Source organism: Callorhinus ursinus, unplaced genomic scaffold, assembly GCF_003265705.2.
Source record: "Callorhinus ursinus isolate GAN/ISIS: 27379988/994484 unplaced genomic scaffold, GSC_fseal_2.0 scaffold29, whole genome shotgun sequence".
In the NCBI taxonomy this organism is placed as follows: domain Eukaryota; kingdom Metazoa; phylum Chordata; class Mammalia; order Carnivora; family Otariidae; genus Callorhinus; species Callorhinus ursinus.
The window spans coordinates 6,006,465-6,033,404 of record NW_027397091.1 but is presented as its reverse complement, the minus strand read 5'-3'; the positions used below and the strand labels follow the sequence as shown (position 1 = coordinate 6,033,404).

The window sequence follows — 26,940 nt, the reverse complement described above, 5'->3', positions numbered from 1 at the left end:
TCTGGTATTCTGCATGTCTGAATATGGTTTTGAGTTCTCTCTTGCTTAATAGATATATCAATCCTCCATTAAATCCTTTCATAATTTTGAAGAGCTGACTTCCCTTTTTTCAAACTTCCAGAATTTCTGTAGAGAATCCTGATCCCATTTTGACTTTTAATTTGTGACTGGTAGTTTCCTTTCTGGATATATTTAAGCATTTCTCTTTGTTCTTGGTGTTCCAAAATTTCCCAGTGTTGGGCCTTACTGTGGACCTTTTCTTTCTTGTTATTGGGCAATCACTTAGCTCTTCAGTCTGGTAACTAATGTTCTTCAGTTGTGAAAATGTCTCTTATCTGATCTCTTTGATAATCTGCTTTCCTCAGTTTTCTCTTTCTGGTGCCCCTCTCATTTGGGGGCCTGTCTGGGCACTTAGCTTCTCCCTTCTCTTTCTGCAGAATCAGTTACCTTCCTTCCATTTGCCTTCTACATTCTAATTATATATTGATCTCCTATATACTATTATCACCTGTTTTGTATTCTTGGACTTTTTTTCCCCTTAACTATCATCTTAGGAGAAACCATTTAAACACCACTTCAAGGAATCTGTCCAGTGGAAATACACAAGACTCCTTAAGAATATCAACCCATAGGTTATATAAATACGTGTTACCTGTTTTATAGTTTCTGTTGTTTTCTATTATACATAATTATATTATTATACATAATTATATGTGTATATATATATTATCTATATATGAGAGAGAGAGGGAGAAATGGTATTGCTGCTATAGAGGAAAATTTGTTGACTTTTAAAATTTAAATTGCATTTGGTGCATAATGAAATTCTCTTTTTTTTCTCTATAAGTTTTTAATTGTCTTGCAATCAGCAGATAATTTTTAATCTTCAAGCTCGTATAGGTCTTATTTCTTTTTTGTATGTGTTGCATTATAATTCACTGATACAGAATATGACTGAGGGAAGACAGGAGCAGGGAGTGAGGTTGGGGGAACAAAATAAGGAAGGTGGAGACTAGATTTCTGGCCTGGTCCTACCACTGTAAGTGGACCTCTCTTGGCACCTTTTCACATCTGCTAAATGAAGGCATCAGTCCAGCTTATTTCAAAACCCTTTGCGTTTCTTACTGTCCATGTAATTTTCTGGAATTCTCCATCTTGGGTTTCTCAGGCTTAGCAGTAACTTTCCCCCACCTTTGGATGCTGATAAATTCAATGTGCTCAGGCTCATCAACACATTTTTGTGTGAATAATGGAAAGAGCAGAGCATGGCACTAGAGTCTGAACACAAGATGTTGTCACAAGTCCAGTGGAAAAATCCTCTGTTAAGTCAGAAAGGATAAATCTGGGGAAATGCCATTCCTGGACACTGGAGGTAATGAAAGCAAAGCCCTCAAGGTTATGTAATCCATTTTTTTTTCAATTAATATGCTTCCCTCTCCCTTTGATGGTGCATAAATTGATAGCAGCTGAAAAGGAACACAGAGGAAAGTAGAGTGGAACAATGTGCTAGAGCAGAAATTACATTTACCGGACATCCGCACAACAGGCAAGGGAAGCGTGTGACCTGAAATCAAAGGGGACTGGGTTTCTAGAATAATGGACATTCTACCTGGATAGCTAGTGTAGAAATAGCTGTGTGGCAAGACACGGTGAGGTGTGCTCGCTTTGGAATCCGTTTGCTGCTGACATGGTAGAAGGATGTGCATAATAATATTTGCATGTGCTTTGAAAAAAGTTAATGGATTAACACATTTGATAGGTAATGTGCATGGTGCACAATTCAAACAGGACAAGAGGCTATTACTCAGGGGTGCTCATCCCCTCCCAGGATTGTATCATAATACAATTTTACTGGTAATAAGCTATTGTGTACCAACACAGACTTCTTTAGATTAGAGATATGTACCAAAACAATGAGTAAATCTGGCTTTTAATATGTCTACATATTTAATATTTATGTATTATGTATTTTATATACATATGTATCTGCACACCAAACATATATATATATATATGCATGCCAGTATGTATCATGTATAGATGGGGATGGAGTGCTACTTTCAAATACATTGCCTTCCAATTTCAAGAGATAAAAGATTTGATTTGATCTGACTTTTTTTAGGGGTGGGTAGGGCAGAGGGAGAGGGAGAATCCTAAGCAGGCTCCATGCTCAACACGGAGCCCAACGCGGGGCTCAATCTCACAACCCTGAGATCATGACCTGAGCCGAAATCAAGAGTCAGGTGATTAACCGACTGAGGCACCCAGGTAACCCCTAAAGAGATAAGAGATTTTAAAAAAGAACACCTGTTGTCTATTCTACTTTGATAAGCGAGTGAGCACTATAATTCCAAGATTAGAGATCTAGGTGATAAAATCATTCTCAATCTGCAGTCTCTAGGTTTTCCAATTAAAATAGCGTTAATCTTTAGACAGAATATTCCTAGAGGCCAGAATCCTGGTGAAAACGATGAGAAGTGCAGTGCAGCTGATGGCCCCCTGGGTATCTTCACTTGTCATCTTGGGAATCTTGTAACGTCTCATATAATAGCTGTTTTCACGTTTTAGTTTGCAAGCAGGACTTACATACAGAGGGATTGTAGAAATATAAATGATTATGGTAAAACTCTGACCAAAACACCAAACACTATATTTAGGCACAAGGTTTAAAGAAAAGGAAACAGCAATTTCAAAATCCCCCAGCTGAGCCCAAGTCTGGCAGTCACATCAGGATGGAGAGAAGACTCACCGGTCACACGGAAAGCGTGGCTAACTCTGGGCCCTTGCAGGGGCACACATTCACTTAGGAATACATCTGTAGGCTAAATCTATTGAAATATCACCAAAAAAGTGACTGTCAAGAGTCAGTCTAATTAATTTGTCTGTTAGGAAGATCTTATTTTAGAGCCGATCTTAATAGAAAGATGTTCTGAGCAGTTACAGATGGAATACCCATTTCAAAAAGACACAAATTTCTGGTTCTAGCTCAGCAAGATTGAGCATAATTTTCAGCCACGAAATAGCAAACACTTCTTCTCAACATGTGAATTTAAAGGCTTTGACTAAAAATCTTGCTGAAGCTTTTGACAAGAGTTCCATGTGGTAGAGAAGACTCTAAGAGAAAACAGGAAGAGGCTGGCTCCACCTAGGCCAGTGTGCCTTTTGTTGCCCTGTGACCCAACCTTCATGAAACTGTTTGTTATTCACCTCACTACAAATACCTCTCTGTCACAGCAGATGTTGGTTTGGGAGGGGACACGGTGTCCAGGAAACCTGCAATCAGGTTAGCAAACTCCCAGGAGACCCATTCCCTTTCAATTGACTTGGAGGGTCCAGCAGGGCCTACCACAGCCCCTGAGCTGTCTGCCCATGAAACGGTTGTCATTTGAGTCACAGCGGAAACACGTCCCCAAACCACTTTCCCTGGAGGTGCAGGAGCCACACTTCTAATGACAGAAAGGAAAGCTGTCCAAGCTTTTCCAAGCATTAAAGAAAAGACAATTTCCTTAGAGTTGCTTCAAAATTCCACTCCCTATAGAGCTGGTTTTAAAAGCTTCTTGCACGAATCAATCTCCTTGGGTAAAGCTCAGCTTTTCAAATATATGTCCTTCTGATTTTTAGCTCCTCAAGATGGTGGCTAAGTCTATTTCAGAACTCAGACTGCCTTCAGAGCGGGAGAGGAGGATTCAGCAGACTCAGACATACAAGGCCTCTGCTGTAAAGAGGCTGGTCTAGATTTCTCCAGACGAATGGCTGCTGGCCCTCTGGGGTGACTGACTGGTCGTCACTGCTTGAGTCCATGGTGTGAGCCAACTGGCCCGAGGGAGCATCTTTGTCTTGTTCTTAGGTTTCCGCCAGCCCCCTCAATACCACCACTTTTTGTCACCAGGGCACACAGGACCTTTCCTATTCCCTCTAAGATGCACATGATATGGGAACCTTCCAGAATTTCAGCCGAGAGAAGGGACAGAGGTACATACAAATCTCACCTGTTGCTCTATTCTCTTACCCTACTTTTTCCCATAGTTCTCAGGGTTGGAAGGGGCCCACACTTTCCTCCTCTGTGGCACACCCTGAAGTCCTGTCATCACTGGGTGTATAGGAAGACTCCAGCCCCTCAGGCTGTCTGTGTTCAAAGAAGATACAGGAACTTGGGAAAATCCCTTCCTCTCTTGACATCTCTTATCTTTCAAGATTTCTGCCCTGCTAATGAGAATCTTCTCCCTCCGGGAGCCCCGTCCTTCTCTTTCCTGGAGCTATGATTCAGGAAGGATAGGGAGGGAAGGAGGATGCTTAAAGAGAAAAGAAAATATATCCGTTTATTACGTGCAAAGTCGTTTCACCGCTACACAAGGCAGAGTAAACTCTAATTACGGGACGGTAAACGTGGAAGTCTCTTGATCTACCTATACTTTGGGTAGCCCCCATTGCAGGTTTTGTGCCCTTCTGAATCAGCTCTGGGGATCACGAAGCAAGCTCTATCAGTATTATTATTAATGTACTAAATAGCAAGAGGAAAGAAACGACCCAACAGGGCGCCTGGGTGGCTCAGATGGTTAAGCGTCTGCCTTCGGCTCAGGTCATGATCCCGGGGTCCTGGGATCGAGTCCCGCATCGGGCTCCCTGCTCCACGGGAAGCCTGCTTCTCCCTCTGCCTCTCTCTCTCTCTCTGTCTCTCATGAATAAATGAGTAGAATCTTTAAAAAAAAAAAAAAAAAGAAAGAAAGAAACGACCCAACATGTAACTGGTGTCTAGGGAGACCCTTTACTGTTCTTGATAGTTCTTGGTAGTTTATGCCACACGCTCATTACGATCTCATTCTCCCACTGAAGAACTCTGATTCATCACAGAAAAACACAACCCTGACAACAGTAAAATGGGTGAAGCCCCTTCTTCCCTATTCTCGCCTGGCAATCATTTAGTTTAGTCATGGTAAACTAGACTGGACCATACGTTAGAAGTACTGATTAATCTCTTCTCAAATGGATGTTCCCTTATTCCCTACATTCCCCATGACTATTCCAGATTTCTGCTTCCCTTCAAGTCTGGACTTCTGGAAGAGTGTTAGATAAGCAGTCCCTCATTCCTTGCTTCCTGTTTATCCTACACTTATTCGGTCCCCACTCCCACCTTCCTACCGACCCATCACTAATACCAAAGGCACCAGGGGCCTCCTGGTTATGAAAGTCAAAGGACACCTTTTCTGCACCACTCAGTCGCTGTAGTCACTGTGCATCATTTTGTTCCTCTTGGCTTCTCTGACAGTCTTGGTCTTTCTCCGCTCTCACAGGTTGTACCTCCTCTGTCTCTTTCAGGTTCTATCTCCTCTACCAGATCTCTTAAAATGAAGAGTTATCTGGACCTCAGTCTTGGGATCCCTTCTCTTTTCCCTTTCTTGCCAAGGATTTTAGCCATCCTATGCTCGAATTTGTTCTATATTCATCATTCTCAGATTTTTGTGGATATAAGTTACACTCAGAGAAAGGTTGAAAACTTCCAATCACTTAATCTTTGCTGCTTGAATTTCTTCTTCTATAATCACCTTCATAAGAGTCTCATACAGTGTTATGGTGACAAAAGAAATCCTAAAGGAACAGGGTTTTCATGAAAAAGCAAGACGCATTGTGGTGTCCATTTGATGTGTCTACCTGGAGCAGGAAACTGAGTCCCTATTTGCTCTGTAATCTTAGACAGGTACTTTCACTTCCTGGGCTCCAGATTTGAGAGACCACAGGCATGACTTAATTGTAGTGTTAATCAATGATTAAATGTGAATTCTGCCAAATGGCATTTCATTTTCAAAATATGAGCACCTCCTTATTTGTCTGGAAGTGGTATAAAAGGGCAACAGTAGAGGGGTGCCTGGGTGGCTCAGTCGGTTAAGTGTCTGACTTTGGCTCAGGTCGTGATCTTGGGGACCTGGGATGGAGCCCTGTGTCAGGCTCCCCGCCGAGCATGGAGTCTGCTTGTCCCTCTCTCTCTGCCCCACCCCTTCGCTTGTGCCCTCTCTCTCTCTCTCGATCTCGCTCTCGCCCTCAAATAAATAAATATAATCTTTAAAAAAATAAAAAGAGCAACAGTGGGGAGAAATATTTCCTACAAAATATAAAGCTTAACCTGAAAACCGCTATTTACCCCAAAGGTTTCCTATTCTATTTCACTTATTGTCACTTAAAACTTTCGTAGGAACAAAAGTGTCCCCTTTAAAATGAATGAGGCAAGTAAGTATAAGCTTAGTATTAGCTGCAGGGTAGTATTAGCAGTGGGAGGGATCTTATGTTACAGATGAGGCAATTATCAGGTAGAAAACATTGCTGGGTGGCTTAGAAAGATGTTGTCAATGCTACGTTTATGTTTTAAGGGAATTTTCTGTTGCCCCCAAAATATTGTATATGCAGGGACTGAGAGTCCATGGGTCAGCAAGGCAGCACTGCCCCTTTCTGGTGAAGGAAACAAAGAAATACAGGCTTTAAAAAGGTAATAAATTACATTTCAGCAGAAAATTTGGTTTTGTTTGTAACGGATGGGTAATAATGTTTGCGTCTGTGGTAGGTGGCAATAGGAACCCTGCATACATCTGTGAGCTGAGTTTTGGGTATTTGTTACCTTTGTTTTTAATATAATTTGTTTAATTGTAAGTGTATGTAATTTACATTTTTATAACGGCTGCATTTAACAACTGGCTCACAGAATCCCTGAAAATTTTAAAAATTAACTTCTTGCGAGCTAGTCTGACCAACTCCAAGTCACCACTGGCTTGTTTTCAGAGAATAAAGGAAAATTAATGTTAATATTTCTCAAGCAATATTTAATTACACTTGAGTTCTGAGAGGTACACACCTAATTTAGGTGTTTTCTGTACTTGTTAATTTTCTAGAACTCTATGTATCTATCAATAGGTAAATCAAAAGCAGTGATTAGAATTATCATATGCTAGATCAGTAGATGATAGTTTTCTATAAATTCGTGTGAGCTGAGTGTGAGGTATGTCTCTCCTCCTCGGGAAAAAAAAAAAAAAGAACCCGGAGAAAAAGGATATTTGCTTATTGAATGAATGACATGTTTTATGGATATAATGGTGTCTCTTCAAAATTCTTATGTTGAAGCCCCAACATAGATGACTTATTTGGAGATGGGATCCTTAGGGATAAAATTAAGTTAAATGAGGTCATAATGATGCGATCCTAATCTGACAGGACTGGCATCCTTGTAAGAAGAGGAAGAGACACCAGAGTGCGCTCTGTGCACAAGGGCAGGTCAATGGCCATTGAAGGTTACAGCAAAAAGGCACCATCCGCAAGCTGAGGAGAGACGCCTCACAGAAACCAACCCTGCCGGCACCTTGACCGTGGACCTCACACTGCACAACTCTGAGAAGATAAGTTTCTGTTGTTTAGGCCACCCTGTCTGAAATTATTTTGTTACAGCTGCCCAAACTGACTAATACAACATGCAAATAATGCAATTCCGTAGCAGTTAACATGATACTCATACCTTAGCCTCTGTCACGAGGTCACCAGGAATTTCTTCCTGTCTGCTCCTCTGCTTGACAAACTTCTACTTAATCTTATTGGTCAAGGGTTACCACCTCTGGGAAGCCTTCTTTGGTCTCCCCCAGTATGTATCAGGCCTTCCTCCCCTGTAAACAGCTCTATTATAATGATGATCATAGTGTTTTTGTCCTAACACAAATCCTTTGAATCCTTTACTTTTTTAAAGTTATTTATTTATTTTAAGAAAGAGAGATGAGAGAGAGAGAGAGAGAGAGAACATGAGGGGAGGGGTAGAGGGAGAGGGAGAGAGAATCAAGCCGACTCCCTGCTGAGTGCAGAACCTGATGAGGGACTCCATCTGAGGACCCTGAGATCACAACCTGAGCCAAAATCAAGAGTTAGCTGCTTAACTGACTGAGCCACCCAGGCGCCCCCACCTTTAAATCTTTTAAAGAAAGGTAGATTACATGTTAGAAATTAAGATTCGGCATACCATGTACCTGTGCTGCCTGTATGTTAGCCACTAGCCACATGTGGCTATTTGTCCTTAAATTTAAATAACATTTCAATATAATTAAAATTCAATTCCTCAGTTGCATTAGCCACACTTCGAATACTTTATAACCACCTGTGGCTGGTGGCTAATGCATTGAGCTCTCAGACGTGGAACATTTCCATCACTGCAGAAAGTTCTGTAGGACAGAGCTACACTGGACTGTAAACAATTTGAGGTGGGGGGGGCAAGCTTTGCATCTTTTTGCATTGCTTTATTGTCCCAGCATCTAGCCTAGTGCCTGCTATGCAGTAGGCATCCAGTATTAATTGAATTATTAAAAGAAAAAAACGAACACTATTTACCTAGTTGCAGCTCCTTAAAGCATTCATGGTTCCTAGAGATCACAGAAATAAACACATCTATATAAGTGTGTTTTTATGATTGGCAAGTAAAATGCTAAAAATAAGCAATTTTCATTTTTCCTGGGATGAAAACACGAAGATGCATTAAGATGTAATTATAGAATTAATCTCAGGTGTTAATATAGCAATCTATAGTTGTTAATTCAGAAGCACAATATCGATTCTAATTTATTTTTTTCTAGGTCATCTCTGCTTCATTGCTCTTTAAGTGACCCTATGGACTCATTAAATCTTTCAGCATGATATTTATGCAACCCTATTTAATGAGTCCTCCAACACCTTGAATTCTCTGGATCTCATACCTATTATTTCAGCGGCAAACTTCTGAGTTTAATTAATCGTACTCTTTCTGGACACAGAGGAGGTCAGGAAAGGTTGCTGCGCTTGTGGATAGCCCCTTTGTTGCCACATTTAAAGATCTTCGAAGAGACCCACAATAACCCTTGGGAATTTAGGTATTTAGACGTTCCTACACTAGGAAACTTTTCTTTGTTTCTTGCTTAAATGTTTCGTAAGTTACCTCAAGGGACTTCCCTTCACTCAAACTCTAGAGCAAAATTTGGAGAAGCCCCGGGGCACCTGGGTGGCTCCTTCGGTGAAGCATCCTCCTTCTGTGAAATTTCACGTATTTATATGAAGGGTACTCTTGGGATCAATCTTAGAGGAAAAAAAAAATCACTCTTTTCTAGCAAATGCACGATGGCTTTATCTACTATTACTTTTTATTCATTCATTTTGTGTTCAGCCGTAGTCTATCAATGGAAATATTATGAGGTGAGCGAGAAACATTTGGGGGAAATATTAAATGTGGCCCAAAAAATGTACCTTTCATATACTGGTAGAAAAGGACTTTTTGTTCTTTTTCGGATACAAAACAGTGCAATTTTTTTTGTTCTGTTTTAGCAATGAAACCTCTTTTCCCACAGAACATGAGAAATGGTTTATTTTTATATTGCTTTTTATATGTAGAAAGCTGAAGGGACCAAATCATGATGTGATTAAAGATTTTCTTAAGGTCCAGGTATTATGGGAATACCTATCTCTTTTGAAAACAAGTATTTTTGCTACGCAGGAAGCTCAGTTGACCTTCTAAAGGAAAAACAAGTCGAGGACCAGCCTTTAGAAGCCTGATGGAGCACAGCAACTAAAATGGGGTACTTAGGTCTCTCTTGCATTTGTTTCGAAAAACAAAACCCAAGTCATGTGTTCTGAGCTTCATTGCCATTTATCTCCTTGGAGAGAATTCAGTATCCCATCTGTGGTATTAAATGTTTCACAATAACTTTCAAAAATCCCAGGAGAGTAACAATAAGTGCATCAAAAACAAACAAGCAAAAATCCAATGATGCTGATAGCTGATGACTTAAAACATGCCCTGAACATTTATAGACAAATGAAGAAGACATTGTCAAGGTCTTTCTGATGCCTTCCTGGAGAAATCAATATTTCCCGCCCCTCCCCTGCCCCACCTTTCCATGTGGACTTTATCACGGGGTCACCACAGGAACAAGATCATCACCTTGGGGAGGACAGGGAAGGAATTCATAGCCAGGCTGAGGCTTTGCTCTCAAATGGCATTCTCTCCCTTTCTCTAGTGTCACAGTCCGTAGTAAAAAAATAAAAAGGCTCAAAGGGTTCAGGCTCGTGATTAGGCCAAAAACTTAAAATACAATAAACCTCCAGGAAAGCAGCTTAAAGCTTTTCCTTCCAGGTGCCACCACCAGGAGGGGTAGGAGTGTACTAGATCCCTGCCTGTCAAATGTGGTCCATGGAAATGTGGCAGTAAGGGCATCCCCTGGACTCAGGTGAGAAATGCAGATCTCAGGTTCCACCCAGACCTCTGGAATCAGTATCTGCGTTTTCATAGGATCTCCAGATAATTCATACACTCATTGAAGTTAGAAAAGTGCTGAGCTAGAGCATTACTGCATGTGCTGATGGATGTAGCGGACAAGAAGGAAATTGCAGCTTTTTTTTTCCCCAGTAAAGTTGTTGTTTTCACTAATTCTTCGACATGTTTCTAAATGTTCTGCTTCACAGATCAATGAGTGCTTGAAGATGAAAACATCATAAGCCTCACTGTAGGTCTCTGCTTTCAGTACATCAGAATAGATGTATTCTGCTTTCTCTATAATCACAATAACACCTCTTTTCTCCCTGAAATGCACGCGCACGGGAATGGTTTTGGCCAGTTCTCTTATTAGCAAGAGGAATACGATAGATTTCATGATGCATTTCCTCTGGCAAGTTAAAGTCCTCTCTAACATCTGAGCTTCATTTTGCTTCAACCAGGAGCCCCTGGCCCAGGCGTCTCTATGAGTGAGGTCTTTTCAAGAGCTCTTGATTTTAGAGAATCCTGAGCTATCCCCTGAATTCAAAACATCATGTGGGAATACAATGACTTTTACTGGATTTTTAAAAGGACGGGTGTAGTCAATTGAATGGAGTGGTCAGGAAGACTCCCCGAGAGTTCATTTAATCCCACTGGAGTTTAAGATAATAAGACTGTGGGCAACCAGTGCTGCAAGAAGTAGGAACTTAAAAATGTCTCAAAAGCAGAAATAATAGTGTGAGTTTAAGAGAGAAAGATCGAGTTCTAAAAGGAAGCCAGTTTTGCAACTAGAGAAATAAAATGAAGAAAGGGGAAGAAGACAATAAGGGGAGAATGGAATTGATGCCAAGAAGAGAGAGAACAATGATGAAAAAATAAATACCAGGGGAAGACAGGTAAAGGTGAAGGTGCATCATGGGTATAGCTAGAAACTATGGCAGGAAAAGCATGGGAATGTAGAGAAAGGCTGGCGGGGGACGAGGGTGGCGTGAAAAACAAAGGAGCGAGTCCAAGATGTCTGTAAACTTGATGGCCACATGCCACCCCTCTCTCAAAAGCGACCCCTCCCATCCAGTCCTACCTGGCCGGAAGGACGGTGGTCACCACTTGAGAGCTTGAGGGTTGGGGGGAGTAAAGTTGGGGGAAACAGAGGGATCCTCATGGCAAGTTTCCGACAAGAATGAGGAGGAACCGTCCCCCTGTGTGGGAAAAAAAGGGAGGCTGTCATTTTTGTGGCATTGAAATGGATTTCTAATCATCGGTTGTTTCAAATTCTTGGTCTGGGAGCTCTCTTGGAGTACCTTCTAGAATGGAGATTTAAAATCTCCGTATCCTTTGTCTATTCCAACACTTCCAACCACAAATGCAATGGGATTGGCAACTGAATTCTCCTTGGTTCTTGCCTGCCCTCTGTAGGAATTAGTTGTTAAATATGATTGCAACTAGTAGTTTCAAGAAATTCTTTACAAAATCCCACTATTGCCAAGAAACTTGAAAAGAGATTGTATGGAATCCCTGACAGCAACTGAACAAAGCAGCCCAATGAGTCTGGGCTGAATGGCTATACTTTTCTCCCTCAAAGACAGAAAACTGTTTTTTAAATACATGAAGTTAGTTTTGTTAGCCCTCTGCATAACTCGTTTGTTAAAAAGTTATGTATCAAGCACCAAGTATGCGCCAGGCATTGTTCTTGGGTGCCTAGAACTCAAGAGCATCAGTGAGCAAAACAGTCCAAACCCCTGCCCTCCAATGTAAATGCAGCTTGTGTTCCACTGGGGAGGGATCAACACTGAATGACACACCTAAGAAAGAAGTAAATGACCTAATGAGAGAAGGTGATAAATGCTCTGAAACACAGAAAGTAGAGCAGAATAAAAGGAAGAGGAGATACTAGGAATGGGGAAGTGGGGGAAAGTAAAGTGGTCATGGAAGGCCTCTTTGAAAAGAAAGTGGTCATGGAAGGCCTCTCTGAAAAGAAAGCTTTGAGCACAGACTTGAGCCACAGGAGGGAGATGCCCAAGCAGACCCTTGAGAGATGAACATTCTGGGCAGAGGTCCATACAACAGTCCAAGGTGGCATTGGCCTGGGTTGTTGGGTCCCAGCAAGGAAGCCAGGTTGGCTGGAGCAGAGGGCAGGTCAATGAGGAAACAAAGAGAGGATACAGCAAAGTGGAGTCAGATCATGTCAGACCTTGTAGACTTTTATTTCTCAGAGAGATGGGAGCCACGAAAGAGTCTTGAACTGAGGAGTGAGCTGATTTATGTTCTAAAAGATGACTCTGTCTGCCCTGTTGGGAGTAGATTGTGAGTGGGCACGTGTTGAAGTGGGAAGACCAGTTAGGAGGCTATTGAGAAATCCAGTTGAGAAATGAGGGTGGCTTTGACTGGGGTAATGGCACTGCAATTGGTACCTTAACAATTATAAAGATGTCCTAACTCTTTTATATTTTGCAAGTCCTGTGGTATTTGTGATCCCACCTAGAACAAAGTCCCAATAATCAATTAAAGAATTGCAACAGCTCATTATATAGTTCCTAAAATCTAAGAACTATTAAAAAAAATATGTACGATTCAAAGGAAAAAGAGAAGAAAATCCTTTCCAGCCAAAGCTAGAAGACAACATATTCCCTATTCTCTCCATGTCACAAAACCATATACATGCTGCTGGCTACTATTTGAGACAGGATTTCCCATATACTAGCATAATTTGGGAGGGCAAAATCCATTTTGATGCCAAAATAGTTAAACATGTTAAGTTCCCCCGATTATATCAAGTTGTTTGTGTGTGAGTGTGTGCGTGTGTGTGCGTGTGTGTGTGTGTGTGCGTGTGCGTGCGTGTGCATGTGTGCATGTGTGATGGTCACAGACGGTATGCAGCGGAGAATCCATGCAAACTATCAGAAACGTCATGAACTGTTTATTATTCCATCACAAACATTAGCAAAAGTTAAATCCACCTCTACTGATAAAACTCTTTGAAATGTAAAACTCTTTGAAATATGGAAATACTACTTGAGCCTCGGTTTCAACTACAAAGTCAAAGAGCTCCTTGTCAAATTCAAAGATTATCCTCAGCAAATGATTATAATAAATGTAGAAGACTTGTATTAATTGACATTTATTGACAAAAAATGCATAACCAGGACTCCAAGTGGTAGGTTTGTTACATTAATTTGGCCTTAGGCAGGATACATGGGAAACAGAGAATGTGACTCTTGCTTTTAGAAACTGCTTTCCCATTTTGAACTGAAATTTTCTTTAGCATTTTTCAGCTCAGTGGTTGTGCATTTTTCCTTCTGCAATAACTTTTCCTCTGGTCTCTGCATGCTGCTTCCTCAAATGTTTCAAAGCACCAGGACATTTCCTTTTTGGATATTCTACAGGTACATATTTTTCTTGGTTTGAATTTGCCATCCTTCCCATGAAAATGTTGAGGACCACGGTAAAATCAGGTAGTGGTTCCTTGAAATGAAATGAAATCTTTACATTCCTTGCCTTAAATAGTATGTAGGGTGTGTGTGTTTGAATATTTTTATTATTCTGGTTATACCAAAGCAGGGCTTTAAAAACAAACTAGAGATACATTTGGAATAAAACATCTAATTACTATTGGCAAAATTCATATAAATCATGCACAATGGCAGGCACACAGAGTAGAAGTCAACCCAAAAGGTTTTGTGGGCCATCCGTGGTTGTGTGAACTCATTTTTAAGGGCAGATAAAAGTCAATGGGATTAAAGTCCATCTTATCCAAATTCCTGATGTTAATCTTAGTACTTTCTGGGAAGACTATGAACCCCATCAACACGTATACTCTCTCTGCTCTAGGAGGTGGTGAGTATTCTCTTTGGATCCCCTTCCCTCCAAACTATATACCCATCACTGCACTCCCACATTTACTTATCCTTAGGAAAGAAAGTAAGGACAAAGGAAGGGGAAAGAAAGCTAATGGGGTAGAGAAAAGGGGGAGGAATCAAGGACAACCATGTGACTCTCTCTTCCAATTTTGTTTAAATCTCAAACCCAGTTGCCTTACAGGGGCTAATAGATAACAGAAACCCATGAGGCAACCTGGAGAATGCCATACAGGCCTAAGGCGAGCCTCTTCTCTGTCCTAGAGATTTGTTTACATGTTGGCTCTTTGTAATCATATAATCTAATTTTTTAAAAGATTTTATTTTTAGGTAATCTCTACACCCAATGTGGGGCTTGAACTCACAGCCCTGAGACCAAGAGTCACGTGCTCCACTGACTGAGCCAGCCAAGTGCCCCCATATAATCTAATTTTTAAAGAGAAATTAAAAAAAAAAAAAAGAAAATTTCCAAGCATTAAATAATAGCGTGAGGGTTTTGTAATGTGCTGACTTGCCTAGGCTGAACTACATTTCGAGAGTTCCCTTTCCAGGTAGGGTGAGTTATAGGGGAGACTCTCCTGAGAGTTGGAGGGCTTGAAGAGGGAGGCAGCAGGCATCTGTAACACACACATGCTGTTGCAGATCTGTTGAATGGGGTCTGGAATCACTTTCCCTTCTCTTTGGGTCTTTAGTTGTTCCTACTGCTGGGCCAGGTGTGTGTGTGTTCAGCTCTGTGATAAAGACTCAGTCTTTTGGAGGTTCTGCTTCTCTAGGTGAACTCCAACCAATACAGATGTTAATGAATTCAAACGTATTAGAAACACCATGTGGAGATTTTTTATTTCTGGTTAGGACTTGGACCATCCTTCTCACAGAAAACAACTAAAAAACCTGGATTTGGGATTGAAACTATTTTCTTTAAAGAATCTAAGAACCACAAAAATTTAAAGAATGATCAGGCCCAAACTGCAGAACTTCAAACCTAGACAGGGAAGCCACTTTTGCCCTGATGGGCTTTTGCTAATGCTGAAAATTTTGAATTCATCTTTTGAAAGCCTGGTAGGGTGGGGCCACAACTCAAAGCCTGGGACCTGTACAGAATGAGGAATCTCAGGGGAAACTTTCCCTACAATAAGCCAGACATACAGATTGTAGATTAGAAAATAAACCAAATAGCACTTATGGAATCAAATAGAACACAAAAGCTAGAATTAAAAACTCAGTGGAAAAGTAGAAGAGCAGTGTAAACAAAGAATTGATAAATTAGAAAAAGGGTCAGAGAAAAATTGTCCACAGGGTAGCACAGAGAAACAAAAAGATGGAAAATATGAAAAAAGTTAAAAGACTGAGTTGATGGAGTAAAAGGTCCATTTTATTTTATATGTGAGTAATGTGAATGAAGCCATTTTTGCTGACACAATGTCTGAGTTTCTACAGAAGTGAGGAAAATTATCCATCCAGTCACCTCAAACACATATTTAGATACATTTTAGAAAAACGGCACAGAACACAACAAAAAAAATCCTAAATGCAAGAAAAGGAGGAAAAATGAAAGCTATTACCAAAAGAATTACACTGAGACTAACAGCTTCTCAATAATAAGAGAAGCCAGAGGACAGGGGAATTTTATCTTCAATGTGCTAAAAGAAAATAACTGTCAACCTGAAATTTTATACACAGTGAAAGTATCCTTCCAGAATGAAGGTAAAATAAAGACATATTCAGACAAAAATGAAAACAAAACCAAAAACCCCAGAGTTTGCCATCAGTAGACTGTATAAAAGAACTTCTAAAGGTTGTAGAAGATAATGGTCCCAAATGGACGGTCTGAGACACAAGATAGAATGCTGAACAAAAAATCTTGTGAATATGTAGATAAGTCTAAATGAACACTGACCGTATAACATAGAATAAGAAAGTCTTATTTGTTTAGAAATATGTACACATTTATTAATAAATTTTAAAAATATATCATGAAAAGGCAGAGTCAAACGGTTCTAATGTTCTAGTATTGCCCAGAAGGAGAGTCAATGTATCCAAGCTTTACATTCAAGAAAAGAATGAATAGCTACACTTTTTAAAAAGGTAATTATTCACATTGATCAAATGAAAAAGAAGTTTCTTTCACAGAAAAAAACCCCCCAAACCTAAATTATTGGGTGGGTCTACCAAGACTTGACAACAAGCAAAACATAGTTAATGGGCAGCCAGTTTGCACTCTGTGGTCTAGCTTCATTGAGACGGTCCAATGGGTGATGGCAGGGAGAAACCACATTTCCCCATCAAGTCACAAAGGATCAGGGAACACACAAATGAATCATGTAAGGAAGAAGCTTTTACTTTAAATGCCCTAGTGTCTTTCTCCCTGAACACTGGGAAGGCAAGACTGAAATCACAACATTGAGAGTTCTGTCTCAGGGCCCAGTGGTAGGTCTGACAAAACTAACTTCACCCAGAGGGATGAGTCACTCATCCTGTTCATTCTAAAGATGTCAGGGAAATGAGGAAAATCAGTCTATATTCCCCTGGTAGAGAGAAAAAAAAAAATAAGAGCCAGTAGGCCACATAATGAAATGTTCTTTCGCTTATAAATTAAAATGCCCTAAAGCTTCCTGGAATTCTCTCTTATTGATGAGCTCAATTTAAAACAGTAAACTTGTGTTTTTAGAAGCATCAAAGACAAATTAAATGTCAGAGAAGAAGTAAATTCCACATTTATTGACTGTTTTATGAGGTTATGGAGACGGTTCATTAAAAAGACCCCTTAAACGATGATTCTTCTTGTAATGAGAGCCAGTAGCTGCAAAGTGATCAATATACATTGGAATATTTGCAGCAGATTCGGGGCAACTCTGATTAATGATGCTTCAGCATGTTAAAATAAATCTTTTTGAAGTGTTCAGGAGAAAGGCAGAATGTCCTTTTTATAATGAATCAGTTTAGAGTTGAATGTGACCACAGAGGTTATGGTTTCTCTCTACTGGCGGTTGGGTTGTGGGTTGCTTCTATCACCCTTTGTACATATATACCCTTTTCCTATTGGCTTTGGCAAATCCAGGGATGGAAATTCCAAGGAAACCAATTATGTCACTTATATAATTGGTGGGCTTTATTGCATCCATCTTAAGAACTCTGTAGCTATAGATTTCATAAAAAGACACACCTGGAACAAAGCTGAAAATAGCATACACTCAGGGACTGAATAAAATATTTCACTGCTAGGATACATGCAACTGAACATTTTTTCAGAATTTAGAACTTTACCGAAAAGGAACTGAATATTCTCTTTCAAGGACGTCTACTGTTGTTTGTAACTTAAGAAATTTCAGAGGGACTTATGTACAGGAATGCACAGTGTAATTCTACATCAAATTGAGGGCCAAAATATTTATCTATTGCATAAGTTGCCTCTAGAAATCACCTACTTCCATTTTCCTCAATGCCCTCAAAAATTACATACAAAAGGAATAGACTCGTTGATCTCTTTTTTAGTGGAGAAAAAATGGACTCTACATATGAAAAAGGCCTAGTGCATGTCACAAAGTTGGACATTCTAAAGTAAATTTTCACACTGTGGCTGGCCAAATTTGGTTCCCTACCAAATATGTGCCAGTAGGATGGAGGTTTCTTGGTCTAAGTGTGGAAATGAAATGGTTTTGACTGAGGCACATTGTCTTCTGACTGTTCTATTGGAGGACGGTAACAATTTTAGGAACTTGAGTTGATACTTACAGATCATAAGCCCGTGGTTGAGTAAAAGGTTAGAAGGTTACACTTTGAATTAATCTTCATATGTAGCTTGCTCTACATCCAGCCAGAACTCCTTGCCATTGAAGAACTGTTGTCTTTCAGCAATTGGCTTTTCAAATTTCTTTTGTTAAAAAAATACTTGTTCAATTTTAAAGGAGTCGTTTGGTTATCGAAGGTGTAGAAAATTATGCAGCTTGTGATTGTGGTTCAGAACAGCTCAAAATAGTAATACTAGGAGAATATAGGCATGTAAAAATAGCTTCCTCCCTGTTTCGGAGGAGGTTAGGAACATTAAACACATTATTACATTAGTTAGAATAAGTGGACGAAGAGAAACTAAGTGATTATATTTGACATGTTGGTGAAAGAAACTGACAAACAGGAAGAAATATGATGCCATGTAGTGTATATTTTTGCTGTAAGCAAAAGATTAGCTATTATTGGTTTCAAGGTAGAAAACTGCTTATTGCATCTTAAAATACTTGAAGAAGGAACTCTACTCCCCTCAGTAACCTCTGGAAAAGTTTGTCATGTGTCCTCTTCATAGGAGGGTTGCAATTATCTTTAATATTAGCTACTGTAGAGTCAACTCAATTACTTTGTCCAACATTCAGTGATGGAACAGCTCATAAATTTCTAGATGTCATAAAATCATTCCACCTTCTCATCTTTCTGACTGAATGCAAGTGACTCCGTTAACCTCTTTTATAAACACTGCTGGTCAGTTTCATTCCCTTGAGTTACTATTCTTTCTGTATTGTTTCTGCTTTTGTTAATTTCCCTCATGTCTATGTTGAGCTTCAAAGGCCATTCTGATACTGGATGTGAAGAGGGATTATTTCAAAGCCGGTGCTATCCTATTTCTGGTCCACAGCCAACAATTACCAGGAGCATGGATGAATGCTACTCGGGCCTGGACTTTCACTTGCCTATATTTGCTTCCCTGTGCTTTGTTCTTTCTCCACATAACCTATAGTTGATCTTATTTACTTCACTGTTTATTATTGTTCCTTCATATCACAGACATTTCCTTTGATTAGCCACTGTGTCCTACAATATTAACTGTCATGATTTCTTATGTTATTGTTAAAGTCATGGTTCCCAAGCACAACATTTTTTAAGCCTTGAAGAACACCTCTTAAGAAATGCTTTCGTTTGACATGAAATCAAAAATCTCCAGGCAACCTTCAAATCCGGACACAAGATGGTCATAAGGGCAACATGGATGAAAAGCAGAGAGCTATCACTATGGTTCCTATTTACAATCTTAAGGAAGGCAACAGAAATAAATGCTGGTGAGGTTGTGGAGAAAAAGGAACCCCCATGCACAGTTGGTGGGAATGCAAATTGGTACAGCCACTGTGGAAAATAGTATGGAGGCTCCAGTATATCCACTACTGGGTATTTACTCCCCCCAAAAACCAAAACCACTAACTTGAAAAAGTACATGCACCCCTATGTTTACTGCAGCATTATTTACAATAGCCAAGATATGGAAGCAAACTGAGTGTCCATCCATAGATGAATGGATTAAAAAAAATTAGGTATATTTATACAATGGAATATGACTCAGCCATAAAAAAAGAACGAGATCTTGCCATTTGCAACAACATGGATCGAGCTAGAGGGTATTATGCTAAGGTAATTAAGTCAGACAGAGGAAGACAAATACCATATGATTTCACTCATATGTAGAATTTAAGAAACAAAACAAATAAAAAAAAGAGAGAGAGACAAAAAAATCCAGACTTTAAATACAGAGAACAAACTGGTAGTTGCCAAAGGGGAGGTGGGTGGAGGGATGGAAGGGGATTAAGAGTACATTTATCATAATGAGCACTAAGTAATGTATAAATTGTTGAATCATTATATTGTACACCTGAAACTAATATAACACCGTATATTAACTATATGTCAATAAAAATGAAAAAAATAAAAATAGAATAAATAAACATAACACCTCCCAAAGGCCTTTTCTCCATATACCATGATTTTGGGGGTTAGAGCTTCAATATGTGAATTTTAGGGGGACACAATTCAGTCTATAGTACCATTTGATTCTGATTATTAGCTATATTTGGACAGACTAAACTGATCATGTGCAGACAGGCTCAGAATTTTGCAAACAAAACAAAACAAAAATGAAGTTAAAAGAACTACTATAAATTTATAGAAACACTTCAAATCTCTTGCTAAGAGGCCAAAAAAGAAGAAATGGGAAATTGCTATATAAATATGGTGGTGGCACAGACGGTTAATTACCTACCTAATTGCCATTTCTATTTCTTTGATAAGAAAACATCAGTTTTGTTTAGGTGCCTGTTGACTATGACACTGAGGAGAAGCTGGACTCCCCTCCACCCTTTTGAGTGAGCCTTAATTGCACTAAGCCAGTCATGCAAATGACACTCTCCTGCCTGTGATTGGTTTTAGGAATGGGTATATGGAACAATCCTAGCCAATGGGGAGAAGGGTATCAGGAAGATTTAGGAAGGTTTTCCTTAATCCTATAAGATGAAGGCATTGCCTTTTTTGCCTTTGAATGGTTTTATGTAATGTTGTGATGCATGGAGCTATGGCAGCCATCTTGTGACTACAGGTTTACAGCTTAGGCATGAAAGGCAACAAAGTGAGATGGCATGGTGGAAATTCTAAAAATACCTGGATTCTTGATGAGGTTGCTGAGCTGTTAAATTAACCCATCCTCAAACTGTGACATGTCTAAACTTCCAATAATAGGACTTACTAAGTTTATTGTTGTGTAAGCCAGTTTTAACTGAGTTTTCTGTAAAATTGCTATAGAATGCACCTTGACTGATAAGTTGTCCAACACTTATTCTTCTAGTGCATAGTTATATCCAGCGCAGAAGTTTAAAGGTGCTTTAACACCTACCAAAGTTGATTTTAATCATGATGACCTAGAACAGTAACAGAATCTTTTTAGGGTTTTTTTTATACTGTTACATAACTGAAACACATTTGTGATTGCATTGTATCTATAAGACAAGTAGCTGACATTTTTAGACCAAAAACAAAAACAAAGCAAAATAAAACTCTGCAGGAAGAACAATGTCTCACAAGAGAGATTTTTTTTTTAATACAAAAACTGGTTAATGAGATAGCAATTATAACCAGGGTATATTATGTCAGTGTACAAAATAATGACATGTGAATTCAGACAGCATGGATTGAAAATGTATATATCTGAATATATCACCTGGGACTGATTATTAAGGTGTTAATGTATTTCTTAAATTCCAGCTGGAACTGAATCTTTTGCTCCAAACATTCTGAAAGATCAACCCCAAATGGAAAATATAGCAATTTCTGAAATTATCTTAAAACTTATTACTAATGCATAATCAACCCAAGATGATGGCTAAGAATATTCAAATTGCATGTTTACATGAAAAACATAAAAATTAGCAGCATACTTAAGTAATTATTAATTCTCAGATTTTCATTACTGCTTCATCCATATTGCCAGGCAACATAGGAGTTAAAAATATTAAATAAATCTCTAATAAATACAAAAGGAGAAGAGCAGAAATAACCACAAAGCTATATTTAGAATTATCCCCCCAAAATTCTATAAGAAGTAAATTGATGAGTGGACTATACAATGAAACGAAAATAACACTTTTAAGCTTTGCAGGTTCATAGAGTACTTGTATGGAATAGCAATACCTTTTAGAGTAGATATTTTAAACCACACACAGAATAATAATAAAACTGAAAAGCACACTTTTCACAGACAAATATTCAGTGATGAATCAAAATGTATGTAATGATCTAAAATCAAGATGCTGTTTGCCAACCTAAAAGTATTTGATTTACAGATGATCAGTGTGCTTAAAGTTAATATTCATGAAACAGTTGATTTTGACCAAATGATAAGGATAAGGTAATTTTAAAGAGGAGCTACAATAAACTATTACTACAGGGGGAAAGAAGATTTGTTTTTTTTTTTTCTGGTTTATGAGAACATTTTTTGGATAAAAAACCAGAGTGATTTTGGTACAGGACATCCCCTGCTGGACAGAGTCCACCATTACAATATTTTATTAGAGCAGAAGAGGCTTGGCCAATTCCTCTAATTCTCTCTATTCTGGCAGGGAGAGAGGGAAGGTACTTCAAAGATACCTGAACCACACCTCACACCAACCGCAACCAAGATGTTAGGAGCTGGGTTCCGAGCATTTGCAATGTGTAAAGCTCACCAGTTGATGATAAATATGTACTGAATATTGCTAGAAAGATGTTCACCATGGCTGAGGAAGATAGAGGAGTTTACCATGTCAGAACGGATCTGAGACTGTGTGCAAGGTACATGACCTACAGAGGTCTTATTCTAATTGAATGGAAAGAAAATGAAGTTATTGTGTATTATTATTCGGTTCAGTTTACCTTGGGCTTTTCGTCCAGGATCTGCTGACGTATCTCCTTGTGTTTCTCTACAAGTTTTTCTTGCCGTTTACTTTGGGCCTCTTCTAACTATAAGAAAGTTACAAAGAAAGTAATTTTCATCTGAACATTCAAGGGAATGTTTTCAGAAAAACTTGAAAGCTTTTCAGATCTATGGCATACATTGAATTATTTCATATCCTGATCAAAAACTGCCCTTACAAGTGTAGGAGACTGTTGGTTAAGTGTTGGTTCTCGGTGATGGGGCACAGGGTGGGGGTAGGGTGATCTATAGATTCTGCTCTTTTTACATTTTTGTTAATGTTTAGATGAGCCTTTTTATATATAGGTTTGCAATTAAACTTACAGAAACATTCATTACAGAACGCCTCCTCTTTAAGCAGCTCTTCTGGGTGCTGGTGATAAATGGATACAAGGCATGGCATTTCCCTTCAGAGGCTCACACTGTGCTTGCCAAACATTCATACATGGTTTGCAAAACAGAGAGAGATTAACTGACGTACCCTCTTGATGTACTGCACCACCTCTTGGATGTATGACCGGATCATCTCTGTCTTTTCCCTAAGAGCAAATGACAACTAGATCATTACATGAAGTCATCCTGCGTTAACAAATAGGTGAATTTCAGACTTTCAGGTGAAAGTTCACAGAACTTTCCACAATCTCATTGCTGCTTCAAGAAAGGTACAGTCTGCCCAAGGGCAAGCAAGCTAAATGCTGGGAAGGTTGCCCGACAGTATGGGAACTGAGGACTGGGTTTTTTCCTAAGGGCACCTCTTTACCCCATCTTTATCTGAAAGATCCCTGGGTGTGCCTTAGTCATTTATTGAACTGCTCTTTGACTTCCAGGTTAAAACCTTTACAAAAGGGATCTTTTGAAAGGTTAATTAGAGGAGAAATTTCACAGATGGGTCTTTATGTGGTTAAGAAGCTGTTATCCTGAACAGAATAAAATAATCCCCAGGTGACAGGTGGGAGAGAAGGGGTTCTTTCTCCTCACTCTTCCATTTGACTTTTGTCTTTGGATTTAGCCTCTGTTATCTTCTCCTGCCTTTTTTTGTCCATTTTCTTCTTTAATTCCTTCTTCTCTCTGAAGTCAAAATGTAAGTAAAAGGGGGAAAAAAAAAAGATAAATGAAACGGCAGTTTGTGTGCAACACGTTTACAGACACAAGCCCATTGTAAAGAGAATGCAGGCTTACTTCTCACAGATTTCTTTGAGCTTCTTCAGCTGATTGTTCTGACATTCTTCAGCAACATCCGTCAATTTTTGAATAAGCTGGGGAAAGAAAATGTGTTTGCTGTTTTACATGATCTTAAACAAAGCACCCTCTCCCCTGGATCCCCCAGACAGCAGTATCTGGAGTTAGAAAAGCTGTGATTGATGTTTAACAATAGTTAAAATGACCAGGCATCTAACAGGCAAGGGGGACATGATTTAAAACCATCACATTATCTAGGTTTTAATATCAAAGTCTTCTTCTTCTCTCCTTTTTAATTAAAGGGATTCCTTAGATTATCGTGCTGGTTTCTGCAGCTTGGCTCGGTGCAATGACAAGTAACATGGAGGTTCAGTTTCCAGTCCCCACTCTAGGACATCAAAAATATGATTTTGGTCAAGAGTGCTACATTTTCTGAACTTACGTGTTCTTGGTTATAAATGGGATGATCAATGCCTTTGTCTCTTGGACATACAGTGAAGCTCAAAATCATATGAGGATGGTACGAATGTAAGTTATAATCAACCGTGGATTGGAATTCTTGGTTTCCACCTAATTCATTGTTTAATTGCTTCGAGGACCATGAGTTGCCCACCTTAGATAGAAATCGATGTTTGCGTCCTGTGTAGGTAACTTCCAAAGACCATCAGAACTTCTCTTCTATGGTATGGGACCATTGAATTTTCATACATGCCATGAAAGCAATTCTTTCACTGTTTTGCATCTATTTTCTTATCAAACCAAGCTTCCAGAGGGCAGCAACTGTGTCTGGGTTTGCACATCCTCGGCCCTCCACACCATTCCTAGTGTTTAGTCGGTGCTCAGTAAATGCTTATCAGTTACATGAGGGTCATTTTGCCCTCCAGCCCCATCTTTTTCTCTTTTCCACAGGAAGAACCTATAGCACCTTCTGTCATGACTCAGGCAGCCGTGGTAACTGGACTCCATCCTTCTGACTGGAGCCCCAAGCAGACGGTGTGGGCTTCCTCTGAAAGCCCCCCCACTGCTGTTTGCCAGTGAGGGGAATTCTCAGATACTGCAGGGTAAGCTGACCAGTTTAATAGAAGTGGTTTCTGCAACAGGGACAAGGCAATCTAATCAGAGTCCCAGCAAACTTTCATGGCTAATTTATATATGGCCCGTACAGTTTGAAGAGTTTTAATTGTATTCAATTCCTATTCAATTCCAGGAGCTGCACTGTGAGGTTGTGCTTTTACCTTTGTTTTACATATGAAGACACTGACGTGTGTGGTTCAAGTTCTGGGCTCCGAGCCACAGAGGTGGTAAGTGGCATAGCTGGGTATAAACCCAGCAACTCAGGCTTTGTGGCTTGTGGCCTTCACCACTATCCCATGCTCTTTTCATGATTTTAGAAATTATTTAAAAAAAAAACAAAACCTTTCTTGGGGCACCTGGGTGGCTCAGTCGTTAAGCGACTGCCTTCGGCTCAGGTCATGATCCCGGGGTCCTGGGATCGAGCCCCGCATCGGGCTCCCTGCTCAGCGGGAAGCCTGATTCCTCCTCCCCCACTCCCCCTGCTTGTGTTCCCTCTCTCACTGTGTCTCTCTCTGTCAAATAAATGAATAAAATCTTTAAAAATAAAATAAAATAATAAAAACAAAAAAACCCTTCTTAAGAGAATGAAAACTTAAGGGAGAAATTCTCTTAGAGAACTATAATAAAGAAGGCACATTAAATTAACGTTAATGTGAAATTTGATGCATTCATCTGTGAAGTGGATTAAATCTGAGCAAGTATGAACTGGGACTTGGGTCAGCAGCAAACCTATTTGATCATTCAAAAGAGACTGCCTGATCGGGACCATCACAATTAAAGAAATCATGAAATATTACAGCTTCTTAGTGCCATTTATCAAGCTGTCTAGACGTAAAATGTCGGTGTGCAAACACTGGAAATTTCCTTGAGGATTCCCGCAATCTCTATTCCAGCTGAGGGTATGCACCCAGCGCCTTTCCTTTCCCTCAAGATCTTTCTTCTCTCTCATTCACTCCGACGAGTTAACAGTGTTATCCCCAACATTGGCTGCAACATCAGAACCGCTCCTGGGTAACTTCCTAAAATGCAGATTCCAGGGCCAGCACCTAGGCCTATGGACTCCAAAGGTCTAGGGGGGAGGGCCTGGAAATCAGTATTTTCAAAATTTCTGGTGATTTGGATATTCTGTCCTATCTTGGAGGTCTGCGTGGGCCTGTCCTCATTCTACAGACCATTGTTGACTCTCCCAGCAACGCTTCTGAATTCAACAACCCTCATACTTCTGTTTCTACTTTGTCATCTGTATCATTCACCTGACTCCAGAATATTCTCTTATTGGTTACGCCAGCATCTACTCACATTTCTTGCTTTCCTTCCACCTCCTGCCCTCATCCTCAGCCACCTCACCATCCAGTCATGGAAACCCCTGAGCTTGAGCTCCCACAGCCCTTATCCCCACCCAGTTCTGACTTTTATTTTGATTTGGTGTTACCCTCCTGTACAATTGGCAGCACTACATTCCCTCAAAGTTCCACAGGGGTTCCGTGCCTGCTGCATCCCCTGGCCTTCCTCATTGCTCCTCCCTCAGACCATCTGCACTTGCTCTTTACTTTTCTCGGGAAGAGTTTCCACTTCCTTTGCTTCCGGAACACACACCTTTACCTAAACTACTCAATTTAGCCACAGTCCAACAAATATGTCTCAGGTACCTTAAACACCTGGCACTATTCTACAAACTCCGAGCCAATGACTTGGCTTTCTAGATCTTGTTACTCAAAGTGTAGCATAACCATGTCACACCAGCAGCACTGGCATTGCCTGGGAACACAACAGAAATGCAAATTCTCAGGCCCTACCCCAGATCAACTAAATCCAAATCTGATTTTAAATAGGATTTTCGGGAGATTTGTGTTCATGTTACAGTTTGAGAGGCACTGTCTAGATTATTGAGAACGATGGAGACAATCTAGAAGAAGCCCTCTGTTATGGACTGAATGTTTGTGTCCCCCCCGCCCCCGCAAATGTATATATTGAAATCCTAACCCCTAATGTGATGGTATTAAGAGGTGGGGCTTTGGGAGGTGATTAGGTCATGAAGTTTGAGCGCTCGTGATAGGAACAGTGCCCTTATAAAAGAGATCCTGCAGAGCTCTACTGCCCCTTCAGCCGTGTGAGGACACCATGAGGAAATGCCCATCTATGAACCAGGAAGTGGGCTTTCACTAGACATCGGAGCTGTTGGCTACATCTTGGACTTTGGGCTTCAGAACTGTGAGAAATAAGTGTTTGTTGTTTAAGCCACTTAATCTATGGTAAGAGACTAAGACATTCCCTCAAATTCCCTCTTTTCTGTCTCAAAAGATCTTTGGCATTTTATCTACATTCTCTTCATTACCTCAAACTCAGCTCCCTCACATCTGACATAGGGATAACGTCTCCCTCCTGAGGTGGTT

General features: G+C 39.9%; 1 protein-coding gene across 7 annotated transcripts in view; it reads right to left on the bottom strand.

Moving 5' to 3' along the window:
• The window catches only part of PLCB1 (phospholipase C beta 1), a 722,355-nt gene that overhangs the window by 58,826 nt on the left and 636,589 nt on the right, over positions 1–26,940 (bottom strand). For 3 of the 7 annotated variants that reach the window (XM_025876536.2, XM_073878364.1, XM_073878368.1), the window contains 4 exons: positions 23,474–23,550; positions 23,273–23,362; positions 22,776–22,833; positions 22,255–22,341 (listed from right to left, as the gene is read on the bottom strand). In XM_025876536.2, the coding sequence (XP_025732321.1) occupies positions 22,255–22,341; positions 22,776–22,833; positions 23,273–23,362; positions 23,474–23,550 (312 nt within the window). Of the gene's footprint in view, positions 1–11,324; positions 11,443–17,829; positions 20,766–20,972; positions 21,138–22,254; positions 22,342–22,775; positions 22,834–23,272; positions 23,363–23,473; positions 23,551–26,940 lie in introns of those variants that run through there. The other 4 variants (XM_073878365.1, XM_073878366.1, XR_012374115.1 and 1 more) reach the window with 3 other exon arrangements.